Below are 18,742 nucleotides of genomic sequence, written 5' to 3' on the forward strand. Positions count from 1 at the left end.
CAGGAATAGATACAGTTATCCAGAAAAGATGTGTGGAGGACGTTCTTGTTAATGGTTTGGACCCCAGTGAATGACACAGGAAACTGATGTGTTTTTAAGAAATTCATAGTACCAGAAATGTCACCAGCTTGGACTAAGGCACTTTAGAGGGAAGGGTCAAGATGAAGAGGGAAGGCAAAGCCATGGATACAAAGACTAGAGCCACAAGACCTCTTTGGGCTTCAAGGATGTAGCCATCCCAGAGAACAAGTTTGGTTCTGCCCAAAATGATCCAAATAATTGACTTGGACTTGGATGACAAATGATGGAACAACAAAGTGTGGAAGGTTTAAGGAGGAGGTCTAGAGAAAATGGGCCCAGATTTTTACTCTTAGCAATAGTGAGATTTTTTTCTTCTAAAGCATTTAAGCTGTATGCAACTGAATACAATGTATTTTCTTAAAAGTAATTAAAGATACTATACAAAAGGTTGTTGTACCCGTTTTCGCATCCAAGAGGCCATCAAGGAGCCAACACTGATGCAGTCACATGAGGGTTTATTTGACAAGCTTAAGCTTGGGCCCAAGTATACCCGGGGCACAGAGGAGTAGGAACTTGGACCCCGAGCTTAGTTAAGGCCAGGGGTATTTATGCGTTCCTGTTACTAAGGCAGGGTGGGGATTCCTGTTACTAAAGCAGGGTGGGGGTCTCTGGAACCAAAGCAGGGTGGGGGTCTCTGGAACCAAAGCAGGGTGGGGCTTCCTGTTACTAAAGCAGGGTGGGGCTTCCTGTTACTGAAGCAGGGTGGGGGGGGCTCTGGAACTAAAGCAGGGTGGGTGTCCTTAGAACTAAAGTAAAGTAGGGAAAAGTTCAGCCCTTGGGCACAGGAGTCTGAGATGGCTTCTGGAGCTAAGATGGCTGTACTTATGCTAAGGCTAAACCTGAGGTGGGATGGCCTTAATTTTTCTCGACCTCCACATTGATGTATCATTTGTATTACATATTAAGAAAATATAAATACTAAAATATTCATTTACCTGACTTTAATTTTTAGTTTTCTTAGTTTTATTTTCTAGAATAAACATTTTGTAGTGAAAAGAAATTTTTTATTTGTAAGGTAAATAGTTTATATTATATCATATTATTTGTATTATGTTGATCAAGTTGTTTTTTTGGTGTCAGACCCATTAGAGTATTAGTGTGAAAAAAACAATGACTTGATAAAAAACTGATTTCTGTATTTATTGCTGCCTTTCAACATTTGGACCTTAGACAACCCCTCATAAGCTCTCCAAGGCTATCTTCTGCCCACCACACCTCACAAAGTAGGTATAAGAATCAAATGAGATTATTTATGAAGACCGTAATTCTCAGTATAAATATTAGGAATGATTATTGCAAAAAATAATTTTAACACTGTTATCAGTTTCATTTACATGAGTAATAATGCAGTTGTGTTCTTTGTGAAATAGATACTTTATCATATGGAAACTATCACTAATTTTCTAAAACATTTATATTGTGTCATAATAAAGCAGCACATTTATGTAGGATCATGTAAAAATCCCCAGTACACTGCAAATGTTTGCATTTAAGTGAAATACCAAACTATATATCTAAAACCATTTGAAGATTTATTTTAAATGAATAAATGTCATGTGTTTGTTGAAAGAACAAACCAGTAAACACTGAACATTTTGAACGAAAAAGAGAAGGTCAACTAATTGTGAATGTCAACCACATTGACAATATACCTTCACAGCAACACCTAGATTAGTGTTTGAATAACTGAACACTGTCACCTCGCGGAGCTGACACTTAAAACTAACCATCACTGGGTGCCTGGCTGGCTCAGACCGTGGAGGATATGACTCTTAATTTTGAGGCTGTGAGTCGGAGCCCCACACCGGTGTAAAGATTCCTTAAAAAAAAAAAAAAAAAGAATAAGAAGAAATTTTAAAACTAACCATCACAGACAGTACATGCTAATTGCCAGACTAATTGTACCTCAAGACTGAAATATCAAAAGGATTTGATGGTGAAGTACACAGCCCTGCACATGTGCACTTCTAACCCCCATCTCCTGTCTCTCTCTGTACCCACCCCCCACAATGTGCTTCCTCATCCCTCATCAAAACTCTGCTTAAAGGGATAGAAATAGCGATATCTGGCATTTCCACTCCTCCTTTGACTGTTTTTCCCTTTGTGGTAAATTTCCCTTTCAAATGCCAACATTTACAGGTGAAGACACAGATTCATGGGGCATCTGGGTGGCTCAGTTGGTTAACTGGCTGCCTTAGGTTCAGGTCATGATCCCAGAGTCCTGGGATTGAGTCCCAAATCCGGCTCCCTGCTCAGCGAGGAACCTGTTTCTCCCTCTCCCTCTGCCTCCTGCTCCCCTTGCTTGTATTCTCTCTCTCTCTCAAATAAATAAATAAATAAATTCTTAACACCCCCCCACATACACACACACAGATTCATGTTTCCCAGGCATTATATTTGAGAAGTATTTATGTGTTCCTATCATGTGAAGCTTTTCTCTCTCATTAAAAACTTGGGTGGGGGGATGCCTGGGTGGCTCAGTTGGTTGGACGACTGCCTTCGGCTCAGGTCATGATCCCGGAGTCCCGGGATCGAGTCCCGCATTGGGCTCTCAGCTCCACAAGGAGTCTGCTTCTCTCTCTGACCTCCTCGCTCATGCTCTCTCTCACTGTCTCTCTCTCAAATAAATAAATAAAATCTTTAAAAAAAAAAAAAAAAACTTGGGTGCAGTTCATAAGGACACATGGATGAAAACAATACCGCTTCACGTGCTGATGCATTGATTCCTTAAACTGCAAATGGACTATTTTTCTTCTCTTAGATTATAAAAAATAAATAAATAAATAAATACCTTGTTTGACTTTGCAAAACTTGCAGTAATGGAGACTACAGTCTGACCCCATTTCACTCTGGAAGCATGGTCTTGTCGTGACACTTAGCCCCCTCCCACAGGACATCCTCAACATTTGTTTCTAACCTGTTCATGCTTGTTTAAGAGCCCCTTTTATTTAGCTTGCTAATACAAAATGAAATCTAAGTTTCCTTTCACACCATTTCCCCTAAATGTTTTCAGAAATTATGGTACGTGCATGTACGCATGTGTTTATACACATGATATTTCTGTGTATCTGTGTGTGTGTGTGTGTGTGTGCATTTTTTTTGTAGAAGTTATGTCATTGATTTTCCAGATTACTGTCATCAGGATAAAATAGGAATTGCCATATTTAACCTTAGCAATAAAACTACTGCCAAGCATTGCAATCTAGCTTTTTGGCTCTTATTGCTAAGATTTCTGTCTTCACATTTATGTTTCCTGTTAGTTCCTGTATCAATTTAGAAAAATGTAAAGGGTAGCTATTAAAAGATATCTGGAAGGTAAAATGAATTTGCTACACTCAGCAGAAAGGAAGGATGTCCACTGTTTAGCTTTCTTCTCCTAAGCAAACATTTGTTTTTCAACATGCAAAATGAATTTTGAAACAATGCCACTTTATTGCCACAAAAAAATTAATAGGCACAATTAATATATTGATACAGGTTTGATTCTACCATCCTTCATTCCCTTTATGTCATTCTTCTTTTAATCTGCTGTGAGTAATAGAGCCCCAGAAATATGACTTTAGGGCCAGCCACACTACTAATCATCAATATAGCATTGTGTGTTGTCCATCAGGTACGTGCTTCTATTTTGTCGGCAGTGACGATAATCTGTAAAATTTCTACTCAGAAAAAAATGCTTTCCAAGATTCCTTTACAAATAAAAAATTTAATGGGATGCTGAGTTTGATCATGACAGGGATTTTTTTTTTTTCTTTCTGCTGAGCTGGTTGTCATTTTAGTTTTAACCACAAGATACAGGACAGAATTGTTAAAGCAGTGCAATTATATAAGCTATATATATGCAACAAAGATAAGGCTTTAGACCACCTTCATTATTGGCTCTATAATATACAGCTCTATAATGGCATCTGTGGGCCACTTGTAGGTTGTATAGCAGGGGTCACTTTGGGGGTTCTTGGCGTAGACTCATACCCTCAGTAAAATAATTAATGGCCAGCTACATGGATTCCATCATGAACAACATTATAAACAGAGCTATTAAACAAACCAGTTCTCCTTCCAAACTGGCACTTAGCAGTGATTGTCACTTGAAAAGAACATTAATGAATGATTCCAGGATATCAAAGGGAGGGCAAGCCAGCTGCCTTTAAAAAATATTTGTACAGATTGGTATCAATTTATCTCTTGTAGCATATGCCACTTCTGTTATTAAGGAAAAGCCAACTTTCCCAGCTTGGTACAAATCCACAAGTTTGGAGCATTTGGTTCCCTCTGCCTCATCCTGGAAATTCGGATTTTTTTTCTTTTAATGGACAGAGGAGTACATTTTTTTTTTTTTAAGATTTTATTTATTTGTTTGACAGAGAGAGATCACAAGTAGGCAGAGAGGAAGGCAGAGAGAGAGGTGGGGGGGAAATAGGCTCCCTGCCGAGCAGAGAGTCCGATGTGGGACTCAATTCCAGGACCCTGAGATCATGACCCGAGCCGAAGGCAGAGGCTTAACCCACTGAGCCACCCAGGTGCCCCCAGAGGACTACATATTTTTAGTGCAGTATGAAACAGTTAAGGGTATGGCCTTCCTTGTTAATGGTAGGTAATATATATAATCTGTGCATTGTGTGTTATATATATTATGGCAAGTGTTTCATGGTAAAGCAGTATGAGCTGTAAATACTATATATTCATTGTAAACACAGAGAACTGAAAACATCCTCTTGAGGTATAGATGTCTTTCAGTGCTATGATTGTGAAAAAAAATATTTGTTTTGTTCTTCCTTTTATTTAGAACAATCAGTATTTCTTATGAAAATCATAGATATCATTCAAATTTATTGTCTACTAGCATCTTTTCACATACCTAGAAACATAAAGACAAACCTACCTTATTTCAGAATACTTATCCAGAACATACTTAGTTCATTATCAATCAGCATTAATATATATTGTATTAGTTATATAGTATTATAGGAAAGAGCTATAACATAATCATGGCAAAGGCCTGACTCTCCCAGAACCCAAGAATGTATACAGTTACCCTTGAACAACACAGTAAGTTAGGGGTGCTGACCTCCACACAATCAAAAATCCACATATAACATTTAACTCCCCTAAAACTGAACTACTAGTAACCTATTGACTGGAAGACTTACCACCCATAACCTAAACAATTGATTAACACCTATTTTTGTATGTTATATACTGTTATATATTCTTGTGTACTACTTTCTTAAAATAAGGAAGCTAGAGGAAATAAAATGTTATTAAGAAAATCATAAGGAAAAAAAAAAAGAAAACCATAAGGAGGAGAAAGTTAATTTACTGTACCCTATGGTATTTATTGAAAAATATCTGCATATAAATGGACCTGCAGAGTTCAAACCCATGTTGTTCCAGGGTCAAAGGTATTATAAACCTTCAGCATCTCGTAGGAGGTTTAAGGGTGAAAGCCCAGGCTGGCTAGGGTTGTTACCTAAGAGTACTAGACTTCCTAATCAGGAATTCAGTGCTGAGAACGTTGGAGTCCACTTATGGTTAACAGAGGTGGTCATGTACTTTTAGTTATAAGACAAGTAAGTTCTTTAGTTCTAATGTACGGCTTGGTGACTGTAATATATAGTACTGTGTTGTACAATTGAAATTTGCCAAGAACCCTTTCTTAAGGGTTCACTCACCTTCCCCCTAAAAAGGTAACTCTGGGGTGAGGGATGTGTTAATTAACTGGGTGCTGAGGATCCTTTCACACTGTCAACATGTATCAAATCCTCACATGGATTGCTTTAAACATATTACAATTTTGTTTGTCATTTATACCTCAATAAAGTTGGGGGGGGGGGCAGAAGAAAAAGAAAAAGAAAAAAAATTAACCTTTCACTAGAAGAAATATAACTATTGTCTTATAATGTTATCATACTCTCATTAGTAATTATAAACAAATCAATACATAATTTAGAGTAGGAAAAAAGGAGTATAAATACCAAGATCAATATGTTTCCTTGTCACTGATTTATTCATTATCAATCATCAACTGGTAAATCTTGGATTTCATTTCTCTCATCAGAATAAAGGTACTAATTACATGGTTCTATTTACTCCCTGTGCTGTTTCTCTCCCTGTTGAGGACTAGGGCTCTTGACTTCCTGCTGTGCTGATATATGTAGATATAGATACAGGTATAGATATAGATACAGGTATAGATATACAGATAAATTTCCTGGCCCTTATGACAAGCATTAATAAGTGAGATTTATGTATGATTTATTCTTCTTGTTCCTGCTCTTCTACAAATCCTATGAAGGCAGAAACTATCTGCCCCTTGAGCAACGTTCTCTCAATACCTAGAGCATAAATGCTACATCTGGAAGGCACTCCATAAATAGGTGTTCAGTCAGTGATTAAACATGAACGCTTACATCTCTGGCCATGGTTCTGTGTCTCCTCAATCCTCTGGACTATAGAACTCATGTCATTATAAGTGTCCTGCCCACAGAGCGGCCTCACCCTGATTCACTTGCTACCCTCAGGACCTCCTTCTCTCCCAAGTTCAACTCCAACCCTCCCTGCCTCTACTCTTACCATTGAAAAAACAGTCATGACTGGCCCAGGATGATGGGATCATAAGTGATGATGCCAGATTACCAACCCAGTGCTCTGACCCCAACTCCTTCCAGCAAATCAAAGCACTGCTATTTCCATGCCTCATTCTTCCCTGCTGTAGTGTTTAACATATTCTGATCGAATTCCTTGTGTCTGCTTCTTTCATTCATCACTCTTTTTTAGTATATGTGCTGCCGAAGCGAGCACTCATTCATCACTCTTGGGACAGTTTTTCTGTTGGGCAAATTCAGCTGCTGGAGGATATGCCGACAGATTCTTTTCGACAATGGACGGACTTGTTTGGGACTTTCCATTTTGTCTCCCAGTCCAGTCATTTGTAAATGCAATGTGGGAAGGAGTCCAGTCACGTTCATCTGGCTGCAGGTATAAGCAAAAGCCAGTGAGGCAATTAATTTACTCCTCCAAAAGTAAAATAATTTTTGTGGAAACATTTCCAAGCTGTTTCAGGCTTCCTACTTTCTTAAGAAAGGTATGTTAATGTCATCCAGTCTGGCCTTGCTAAGTCAGGAGAACTATATATAGAAGCAGCGAGCTTCAAGTGCTAAGCTTCAGTTACTTAAGAAATTCAAGCCTTTCCTACTCCCCTGGTGTCATGTCAGTGAAGAGTTAGTGGGAACAAAATAAATGTGTCAGCTGTAACTGTTAAACACTGGACCGGGACAGCAGGGCTGGTGGAGAGATCTCTTCTGCTGGCATTTCTTCAGATGAAAACACCATCTGCTCAAAGTGCTGTAAGATAGAACTACCTGGACAGATAGTGGCATGGTATAGATTGAATGGAATTTGAACCCCAGAAGCTCAAAGCTTTAAATGCCCTTCACTTCCTTTCTGTTATGCACTGTGTATAAAGAAATCTCCTCTCCTCAGCCCTATAGCGTCAGCTACAGAGAAAAAGCAAAGCTGTCACAATGATAGACGTAGAGAAAAGGGTTATCTCATAATTATGCCAAAGGTCTCACTATCCCCAGATCCCAAGTGAGAGCACATAGCATTCATGATCCTTTAGCACCCAGAGTACTATGAATATAGAATGCTCTTTTGTGAGGCTTTCTTTCATTAGCTCCATGCCCCCTTGATAAACAGGCACCCAAGAGAGCCTCATCTCAGAGTTGATACGACTCACTCGGGGTGTCTAGAGACAAGTATGGTGGGCCGGCTCCAAACTTGAGAGAAGGGACAGTTGACCCTGTTATAGTCAGCATCTAATTCTATGAAAGATATTGATAGAATAAGCTCTTCTGACTGAGCTCTCAGTTACTGAAATGGACCCAAGTTTTTAAGAAATTAATATTAAATAAAAACAAAATAACTAATCACGAGGACAGGCAAATGTATAGCATGCAGTATTGCCGAAATACTTTATAAGGAGCATATGACTTCCTAAACAACTCTGAGGTTATTTTAGATAATTCAGTGATTCAATAGTTATAAACTGAAAGGCTTGAGAATACCTGGTTTAAAAAATAACAATAATCCTAAACCAAGTGCCACTGAATTAGATGTGAATTAAACTAAGCTTATGATAACAAAAATGAACACGTTTTATGAAAATTCTGAAAGGAAAACTTTGAAAAAAGGAACTTTTCTCCCAGAATAGAAAGAATAACTTCGACAGTAATAAAGTATGTTGCTAACATGTGCCCCTGAGATAAAGTGATGAAAATGGCACTTCCTCCCCCACCTATAACCCCAGTGTAATCATGGAACAAAAATCAGACAAACTCAAATTGAAGAACATCCTACAAAATGCCTAACCGGTACTCTTCAAAACATACCATTTCATCAAAAACAAGAAAAAACTGGGGTGCCTGGGTGACTCAGTCAGTTGTGTCCGACTCTTGGTTTCGGCTTAAGTCCTGATCTCAGGGTCATGGGATGTGGCCCTGTGTCAGGCTACATGCTCGGTCTGGAGTCTGCTTGAGGTTCTTTGTCCCTCCCTTCCCCCTGCTAGCTCTCAAATAAATAAATAAATAAATCTTTAAAAAAAAAGGAAAGACTAAGAAGCTGTCACAGCCAAGACAAACCTAAGGATTCATGATGGCCATAACGCGGGGTTCTAGATGGGATCCTCGAGTAGATGAAGGACACTAAGGAAAAACAAAGGAAATCCGAGTCAACTATAGACTTCATTTCATAATCATGTGTCAGTGTTGTTCATTAGTTGTTACAAGCACATAACGTAAGATGTTAGCAGTACAGGCAGTGGGATGCCAGGTATATGGTAACTCTCTGTATGACAAAATTTTTCTATAAAACTAAAATTACTATAAAATAAATCATTTATTGAAAAGTATATGACAGATATCGTTTTTAAAAGGATCTTCTGATATAGTATTTGCAGAGGAAAATGCTTTTTTAGTTTATAAATTATTTCCATAATTCGTGACAGTTCTCACATCTGCTACTATAAAATCCATTGCAGCTTCTTTGTCTCTTGGGAAAAAATGCATTTAATTATCAGCGAAATTCAACTCCTGCTTGTTATGATGAATGATTTGAACCTGCCAGCTTCCCCCCCTAAAAACAAAGAACTGAGATGAAATACAGTCTTCTTTCTCTACTCCCTCCCTTCCACCTGCTTCATTTAATTGATGAAGGTTTGAGCTTTTATTAATCTTTCTGAGCTCCTCTGTAAGATGCAGAAACAGCTAATATGATATCATTGTATCTCGCTAATGTGTGTGCTTTGTGAAATTGATACACCCTGCCAAGACATAAATTACTTAAACTTTGATAAATGTGTGGAAATCAGGGAATGTTCAAACAGATAAAGCACAGCAATTCCTTTTTTTCTCCCTTTTTGAAACTCCATTTTGGGTTTGCTTACGCTTAAATGTTTTTGCATTATTATTGTAATACGATGGGACCAAAGGAAGCAGTGATAGCCATAGAAAGCCACAGCAAATAGAAAAGTAAGCAAAGGGATACAACCATGTGTTTTGCAGATAACATCTAACAACATTGACTTGGACAGAGTGTTAGCCAACAGATTCAGAACCACCTCCAGACTCTCCCAGCATGTCCTTTCGCTGACTCAATCGGTATGTTGGAATCAAAGATCCACAAACAGGTTCTGTTGGCAAAGAGGGCTCACCTGTGCCTATGATCTGGCTGTGACTCAGATGCCAGTGAGAGTGGAAACATGAGGAAATGATTGATGTTCTGGGGTTGAGAAAGGTGTTTTCTACTCAGTCATTAATTTATTATATGGCACCGAACAAGTTGCTTGATTAACCATTAATCAGCTTCCTGAAGGCCCAAGAATTCATACAACCCTTTGAAGACAGTTCTTGAATAGGAAACATGGTACTATCCATTGGACCGTGCAAGAGCCATCAGTCATTGAATGCCTTTTGCCAGAAATTGGGCTCGGTAATTTCCATCCATTTTTAAAATTTGGTCCTTACAATCAATCAGCAAGAGAGAGATAGGTGAGGAAATGGGCTCACATCAAACACTCAAGTAAGGGGTGTGAGGTCATCAGGCACTGGATGCCTGTGCCTTTTCCACCGTTCTGCTTCCATACTGGGAGTGTATGAATGAGTGTGGGGCAGGGTTATAGTTCATCCAACCCCTAGTCACCCTTCTTTAGATCTTTGATGTTAAGCATGAGCCTTGGAGACTTAGATCATACAACCTATCTTTGCAGACCTGGTTTAGAAGGGGGTACCCTCTCAGCAGTGATGCATTCATCTTAACAAAATATTCCTGGGGGAATGCTGAACATGTTATACCAAAGGGACAGTAAGTTGGGAGAGGAGGTACAGTTGTCAGCTTTGTAGGACAATTAGCAATATATTTACCCATTTAATTACACTGTTCTCATTATTTGATAACTTTTTGAGATTTGGATTTAGATTTGGAAATCAGTATTTTTGATAACTGTCATGTATTTTGAAGTAAAAAACGGCTGCCTGGGCAGCTCACTTGGTTAAGTGTCTGACTTTGGTTCAGGTCATGATCTCAGGGTCCTGGGATGGAGCCCAGCATTGAGCTTCTTGCTCAATGGTGAGCCTGCTTGTTCTTCTGCCTCCTCCCCTACTTATACTCTTTGTCTCTCTCTCTTAAATAAATAAATGAAATCTTTAAAAAAAATTAAGTAATAAAGAGATGAAGTTATACACAGCTTTTCTCAACTTGTTTAACGTTGTTGTCAAAGTAAAGTGATGGTCTAGGGCAAAGCAAAAAAATTAAAATATATGTATATCTACTTTTTATATAAAAATGTCTTTTATCTAAAATACTGTTAGTATTTTCCCAAGAGCAGGGACCAATTACAGGCCTGTGCTATTAGTTAAATTTTATTATGTTTTTATATAAGCCTACCTTAAAATCATGAGCTCCTTGAATGGGTTTGAATCTGTAGAGTATTGTGTTAGAATATACTTTTTAAAAGTCAAATTACATTTTAAATTCTTATATGAAAAATATTTTCTGAAGGGTTGAAGAGCCTTTCTAAAACCAAATAATTGCATATAAGTTATCTGTTTGATAAACTTAGTTTTTGTTTTTGTTTTTGTTTTTACACTTTAATTTCTTAGGGTTAGTCACATATGTTTGGGTCAATTTGTATAACATAAATTACTAAAAAGAAAGTTTTCATATTTTTTTGACACTCAGTAAATGAATTTTTAGTATTATTATTCTTGTTTTTCTTATTACCATTGAATAATCTCAGAACCAGCACAGCAGAAGTCCTAGAGGTAAGAGGATTTCTTAACATCTGTCTCATAATGGCATCTATGATGAGTAAAAGGCCAATACCAGTCAACTTGCAAACTTACTTGTCATTGAATGAGGTTTTCATCATTCATGTTTATAAGTTTTCAATAATGGAAAAGTAAGGAGAAAAATCAGGTTAAGCAGTAAGTGAGAAAAAATGATCGAGGTAGAAAATTCAGGAAAATGTATAATGTAAAACCAACATTTTGAGGGAGCTAAAAAACGATCATGTTGCCCCTGGGAGCAAAGAATGTGCTCATACTTATGAGCAAAAAAAATATTTTTGAATGGAAAATCAGCCTTAGTCCTGCTAATAAAACATTGATTGACAGCATGGTGTATAAAGATAAGATCTGAGTTTAAAAAAAAAAAAATTTAGAAGGGGAAAATGTTGGAAAAGATTTACTCTATCAAAGAGAGGAAGGAAGGCAGGAGTGAAAAAAGAAGTTTGTAAATTATACCAAGTCTGGGAGTAGAGATCAGGAAGTAAAGCTCTTACAGACAAGATTCTCAGTAAGTGAAATGTATGTCTTGGTCTATCAGCATGGACTAAGCAAAGCACATCTCATGAAATACTGGAAATGGATGAAAAACAGATAGTAGACTCTGGGCAACAAGAATCACAACCACAGAAAAGAGAAACTGGACCTTGATCAGGAAGGGGTTTCTTACCTGCCCATGTGTCCTTGGACGTCTTGCTGGGGAGAGGGTGGCATGTCAGTTGGACCAGGCTTCTTCAGTCAGCTCTCAGGGAACTTAAGTCATAACTGAAGCCTCCACTGAACCCCATGGGCAAGTACCAAAGGATTTGAATGAGATTTACACATTGTAGTAAGAGTATTCAGAATAGGGGGTACCTGGGTGGCTCAGTTGGTTAAGCCTCTGTCTTCGGTTTAGGTCATAATCCCAGGGTCCTGGGATTGAGCCCCACCTCATCGGGGAGTCTGCTTCTTCTTCTCCTTCTATCCTCCCCCTCCTCTACTCCTGCTCTCTCTCTCTCTCTCAAATAAATAAAAAAGGGACGTGGGTGGCTCAGTTTCAAGTGTCTTCCTTCAGCTCAGGTCATGATTCCAAGGTCTAGGGATCAAGTTCCTCATCAGACTCCCTGCTCTGTGGGAGGCCTGCTTTTCCCTCTCCCACTCCCCCTGCTTGTGTTCCTTCTCTCACTGTATCTCTGTGTCAAAATAAATAAAATCTTGAAAAAAAATAAAAAATAAAAATGTAAAAAAATATATATATATTCAAAATCAGAAAGCTAGTCTCACTGTCAGAGATACCCAGAATATTTTGAGCCAGAAATCCAGAGTAAGGATTCTTCTTTTCCTGGTGAATATACTCACCTTTCAACATCAGCAGAGGAAAGAAGTATCAACTCAGGATACATAAACCTCTAAGAAGGTTGCACAAATTTAGGTTCTCAAAATAGTAAGACTGTGCATTGTTTCAGTTTGCCCTTCTGCCAAACCTTAGTAATTTAAGGGAAAAGGATTTTTAAAAATACTAGACATGAAGAAGAAAAGCCATCAGGAAATTAATCAGAGGCAAATATATTACGCACCCTACCCCACCTCCTCACCCAAAGTACACAAAAAGAAAAAACCCATGCATTGAAGTCCTTGCTTTCAGACTCTAACGTGATCTTAGGGGGTTGGGGCATAGCTGAAAACACTTTTCACAAAACTCTATTAGAACTTAAACTTCTAAGCTCTCATGAATCTATAGAAGATAACCTCATGTTATTATTAAGTTCTACCATATGGTGGAGTACAATATTTATAATCCAAGCTGTGTCTTCTTCTCCTTTTTTTTTTCCTCAAAAATTGGATTGAAAGCAATAATTTCTGTAATAATCTGAGACTACTTTTACTAGGTGCTTTGCCAAGTTTGAAAGGGTTGGGGAAACAGTTCATAAATACAGCTTCACTTCTCTCTCATCCTTTTCATCATGCTGACAGTTTTCTGGAGAATCATTACCAGAGTGGTTTGTGCCATTAGAGATAAGAGGCTATCTGTGTTTCCACTAGAAACCTCTATTTTCCGGACTTTATAACTCATCCATAAATATTCACTCCAGGAAACAGTTTCATATATTATGACTCCATCCCTCAAAATCAATATTGGCTTAACTAATTGATTTTTAGAAATTATGGGGACTCTTGCACTACAAAAAGAATAAGAAGAAACATCAGATCCAGATAAAGTACTATGTTTCAGTGGGTGTGATCTGAACCACATTCTATGGAATCCATAAAACTAATTTGCATTCTTTCTTAGCAATCCTTTCAGGGTATAGAATTCAATTATAATAAAATTTATTGGATAATCTATGGTCTGTTATTAATTCAAAATAGACATTTCTAATTTGTTTCTGTTTCTGTTGGGACCACAAAATTTGAAATTTTTTTTCAACTCAAACTTTTGTAGAACTTTCTCTTACTATTCATACTCCTTTTTTTTTTATTACAGAGGTTGAGATGGAATTATATCAAAAGCTATGAAATTATTTGACATAAGCCTTTGCATGTAATAATATCCTTAATATTTCCAAGTATACTTAAAAGACTTAAGTATACTTAAGTATACTTAAAAAAAAGACTTAAGTATACTTAAAAGACTTAAAAGAATACTATATTTTGCATTCAGATGGCTTCAACCAGCATTGGGGAGTCATCTTCTACCTGAAAGAGAAGACCACACAAATGGAATGTTTTTATGAAATGAGATGCCAAAATATATTACTTCCTCCAATCTCAAAAGATAGTATTATAAATATGAGGAAGCAGGGATGAAAACCACATTAACCCATTAAAATGAAATACTTTCTTCCTAATTTGAATTTTGTGCTCACAATTTTACATTGCTTGAATAGATGCTCATCTTGTTAACGCTGTTGAGCCCAGCTCTGTGAGTGAAATGCTATTTGTCAAGAATTGAAATAATACTGCAAGCACTTCCCCTTTGCTTTTGGCTTTAGTGTGTGTGCTCAAAGCCTAACCTCAAGTTTATTTCTCTTTCTTCTTTTCAAACAGCTATTCTGTGACAGTGAGAAGGCAGTGCATGCCACAGAGGGGCTGGACTGGGAAGACAAAGATGCTCCCGGGACCTTGGTTGGAAACGTGGTGCACTCAAGGATCATCAATCCTCTGCGCCTGTTTGTTAAACAGTCTCCTGTCCCAAAGCCTGGACACTTGGCATATGCGGACAGCATGGAAAACTTTTGGGATTGGCTGGCCAATGTCACGGAGGTTCAGGAGCCACTGGCAAGAACTAAACGGAGGCCAATAGTAAAGACGGGAAAATTTAAGAAGATGTTTGGGTGGGGCGACTTCCACTCCAACATTAAAACTGTTAAACTCAATCTCCTCATCACAGGAAAAATTGTTGACCATGGAAATGGAACCTTCAGTGTTTATTTCCGACATAATTCCACAGGCCTAGGCAATGTTTCAGTGAGTTTGGTACCCCCCTCCAAAGTGGTGGAATTTGAAGTTTCCCCGCAGTCTACCTTGGAGACCAAGGAATCCAAATCTTTCAATTGTCGCATTGAATATGAAAAAACAGACCGGGCGAAGAAGACTGCCCTGTGCAACTTTGACCCATCGAAGATCTGCTACCAGGAGCAGACTCAGAGCCATGTGTCTTGGTTGTGTTCCAAACCCTTCAAGGTCATTTGCATTTACATTGCCTTTTACAGTGTTGATTATAAACTTGTGCAAAAAGTCTGTCCTGACTACAATTACCATAGTGAGACTCCATATTTATCTTCTGGCTGAATCTTTCCAACAGTGATATCAATGAGGGGTGAATACATATTTCATTAGAATGACCAAGAACCAAGGCCAACTCTTCGTGGTAAAGGATCCCTTTTGTTTCTGGCATTGAACCTTAGTTCCCTATTAGGCTTTCAAATTAAAAAAAAGAAAAAGAAACATCTTTAAATGTGACATGTGTTTGTTTCGCTTGTACCTTAATCTGAAAAGTCAAACTGTGTATGAAGCCATCGCTTTCATGTAGGATGGCTAAGTCCTAGAAATATTGTTGTTTCTCTAAAATCAACATCAATGGTAGAAACATGTAACAAAAAAGAACCGAATTATGCATGTGATACACATTGCTCTTGAAATGAGCCTGCCTTTGAAATTTGTTTTGGAAGGTTACCTTAAAATTAGCAGATTCAGTAAAGTAACTGAAAAGATAGCATTTGATAGATGAATCACATTTCTGACATTGAATTCTTTTTTTATCTCTGTCCTTCCCCCACATCAGTGCTGTTATTGATATGAGAGATGAAGGGGTAAAATTTGTTTCAAAACCCATGTGTGAGGTTACAGTGCCACAGTGGAACTAAACACATGATTATCTGAGCTAGGCTGGGATGAGACTTAAACACTTAGTCCTGGGTTGGCCACCATCTTTAGGATTCTCATCTGAGTAGTAATATGGGGCATTGGGAAAGCGAACCCGAGTATATTTTAAGTCAGTCCCACAGTCATGAAGCTCATGATGTTTTTAGATTCTTTTGCCAAATTCAATGCCATGAGATTGCCAAAAGTTACCATAAAATCTGCATTCTACCCTATAACCTATAACTTCATGCTATTCATTTGATAGTGTGAGTTTATATACACACATAGAACAACTCCGAAACTGAGAGAAAGCGATTTTGTTCTCTAGGCAAGAACAGAGAAAATAATTGGAAGTGGATTGACAAAATTCCAGGATTATGGATTCATTATTTCTAGCCTCCCAGATTAAGTCCTCTTTGCATTTCATTAATTATTTGAGTGGGGATCAAACACTACCTGGAGATAAAGAGTATATTGAAACATGACTGATTATTATTAAGTGTCAACAACCTGACTCACCAGGCTTTTGAAATCACTTCCAAATTAAAGCGGCTTCACCGTTGGAGTCATTGCCATCTTCTCTGGGGGGGAGCGGGGCAGGGGTGTGGACAGGTGTCCTGCAACATAGATGTGAATGATCTTTGCATCAACACAGAAAGAGGGTCTGGCTGGCCAGCAATAAGGTTTCTAGAACTCTTAAGACTCATGGAAAGGTTACTCTTTTTACAGTAGGTGTTCACTTTTGCCCCCTTATCTGTAAAATACCAGTTGAAGTAAAACATTAAACTTAAAGAAGACAAGTCTAACCAACAAAAATGCTCTTTCTACATTGTTTGAAGAGCCAACAGCTCTGTTCTCTATTTTGCATCTCCATTCCTTTCTGTTTACTGGTGATCTCTGTACAGTGTTTGATTTTGTCTTTTGTAAAAAAAAAAAAATGTACTAGGCTTAGTGTGTGGTAGTACAGGCTTGAAATTTTTGCTCTGAGTTCATCAGGTGCTTTCGTAATTTTGTGGTTGGTGTGAAATATTTTGAGGCATCCTTTTATTTTCATCTATAGACAGGATTAAAATACTATTTATTGTAAAATATGTGGGAACCATATATGTATATATACTTAGAATTTTCTGTGTACAGAGAAAGTATGTGTACACATTTCTATGTAAATAAAAAGAATTTGCTAAATCTGTCACATGACTTCAGGGTTTTTTTTTTAAGACTATTCTTGGTTTTGTTCTCACAAGGGTTTTTTTTGTGTGTGTGTGTGTGTGTGCATGTGCGCATGCGCGCAGATCCCCAAGTGAGCCTTATGATTTTCCTTATGTATATATTAAACAAAGCACCTTGACTATGAAGACATTAATGTAGAATAAAAGGATAATTCATATAAAGCACTTGGCATGTAGCCTGAAACCTGATGAGACCTCTACGAGTGTGAGGTTCTATTATGATTGATATTAATTATTATTATCATTATTATTATTATTACAACATGAAGTATGGTTAAGAACTCTCTGATGTTCAAATGTTGAGTAATATAAACATATCTATGCAAAGGGTAAAAATGGAGATCGGTTTACACAGTTCTTAGATTTTAGCAGGGTTTGTGGAATTAAAAAAAAAAAAAAAAGGAAAGAAAGTTTCCCTAGGCATATTTTTTTTAATTGGAGTAGAACATATGCCACATACATTTTTAAGTCATAATTTCATTTCAAAGACTACATAATTGCCAGTAATGGTACTTGGCACAATATAAATCAGATCCCATTTAAACATGCAAATGCATACATTTCTACAAAACCATTTTTGCCTTTGAATATTACAGTTGAGGGAAAGGACATTCATGTAAGCTAACTTTACACACAATTACAAATTCTTCAAAAGTTAAAGAATAGACACTTTTAAAAACGAAAACATAATCATTGTACACCTGAAACTACTATAATGTTATATGTCAATTATAATTCAATAAACATGTTTTAAGTTAAAAAAAAAAAAAAAACTTAGCAGAAATTTAATCTTCAGGGAGATGTTAGGCGTCTTTCCAGGGGCTCTGCAGGCTTGCTGCTTACTAGAAAGCAAATTAGTTTGAAGACCTTTTCCCCCTCAGCATGACCAATCTTTTTACTCATCACACTGAATCAGGAAAGAAACCATATTTCCAAGACTAAGAACAATGTAATCACATCAGCCACAGACTCTGTAAGCTCTGTGGAAGGGCAATGAGAGAAAAAGCCTATGGACAGCATCCAGCAAAGCCGCAATCAGTAAAAAGGGAACAATTTCCTTCCTACTGCTGGGTACTTGGAATTTCAGTGCATTCTCATGATTACAATAACAGCAACAAAGGGTATAGTTCTCTGATATGACCGCCCATAAGAGCACCTGATGCATATTGCATTATAGTCTTTCATCTTTATTCTGCAACACCTTTCTACTTTACTTTATATGACTTGGATGCTACATGCTACAATTTAGGCATGAGTGCTACATTTTAAACATTCCACAATCTGGCTAATTCTGTCTTCGCTCAAGACGTGGTTCTGCCAGGTTGGAGGGGCAGCCCCAGCTCTGAGAGCCCTGCCTTTCAGAGTGTGGTGGACAGATCAGCAGTGTTACCTCTAAGTTTGTTAGAAATACAGAATCCCACGTCCTACCCCCAGACGCAGTGAATTAGGTGTTTTCCTTTTTAACAAGATCCCCATGTGGCCCGTATACACATTTAACGACTAAGAGAACTATTTACCTAGGAAGCCCGATTTAGTGAATGTGCTACAGGGATCATATACTTTTTATAGGAAATCTACATTTTGTTAACCTTTGATTTTTTTTTTTAATTTAAGTACAGTTGCCACACAGTGCTACATTAGTTTCAGATGTACAACATAGTGACTCAACTTCTCTATACATTATGTTATGCTCACTATGACTGTAGCTACCATCTGTCATCATACAATGTTATTACGGTATCATTGACT

General features: G+C 37.6%; 1 protein-coding gene across 1 annotated transcript in view; it reads left to right on the plus strand.

Moving 5' to 3' along the window:
- NXPH2 (neurexophilin 2) overlaps nt 1-16,953 on the plus strand; it is a 114,021-nt gene extending 97,068 nt beyond the window's left edge. Inside the window, exon 2 of the mRNA XM_059394362.1 lies at nt 14,448-16,953. Within this exon, the coding sequence (XP_059250345.1) occupies nt 14,448-15,191 (744 nt within the window). The 3' untranslated portion in view covers nt 15,192-16,953. The remainder of the gene's footprint in view (nt 1-14,447) is intronic.
- The last annotated feature ends 1,789 nt before the right edge of the window (nt 16,954-18,742 follow it).

This window comes from Mustela nigripes, chromosome 3, assembly GCF_022355385.1.
Source record: "Mustela nigripes isolate SB6536 chromosome 3, MUSNIG.SB6536, whole genome shotgun sequence".
Lineage (NCBI taxonomy): Eukaryota > Metazoa > Chordata > Mammalia > Carnivora > Mustelidae > Mustela > Mustela nigripes.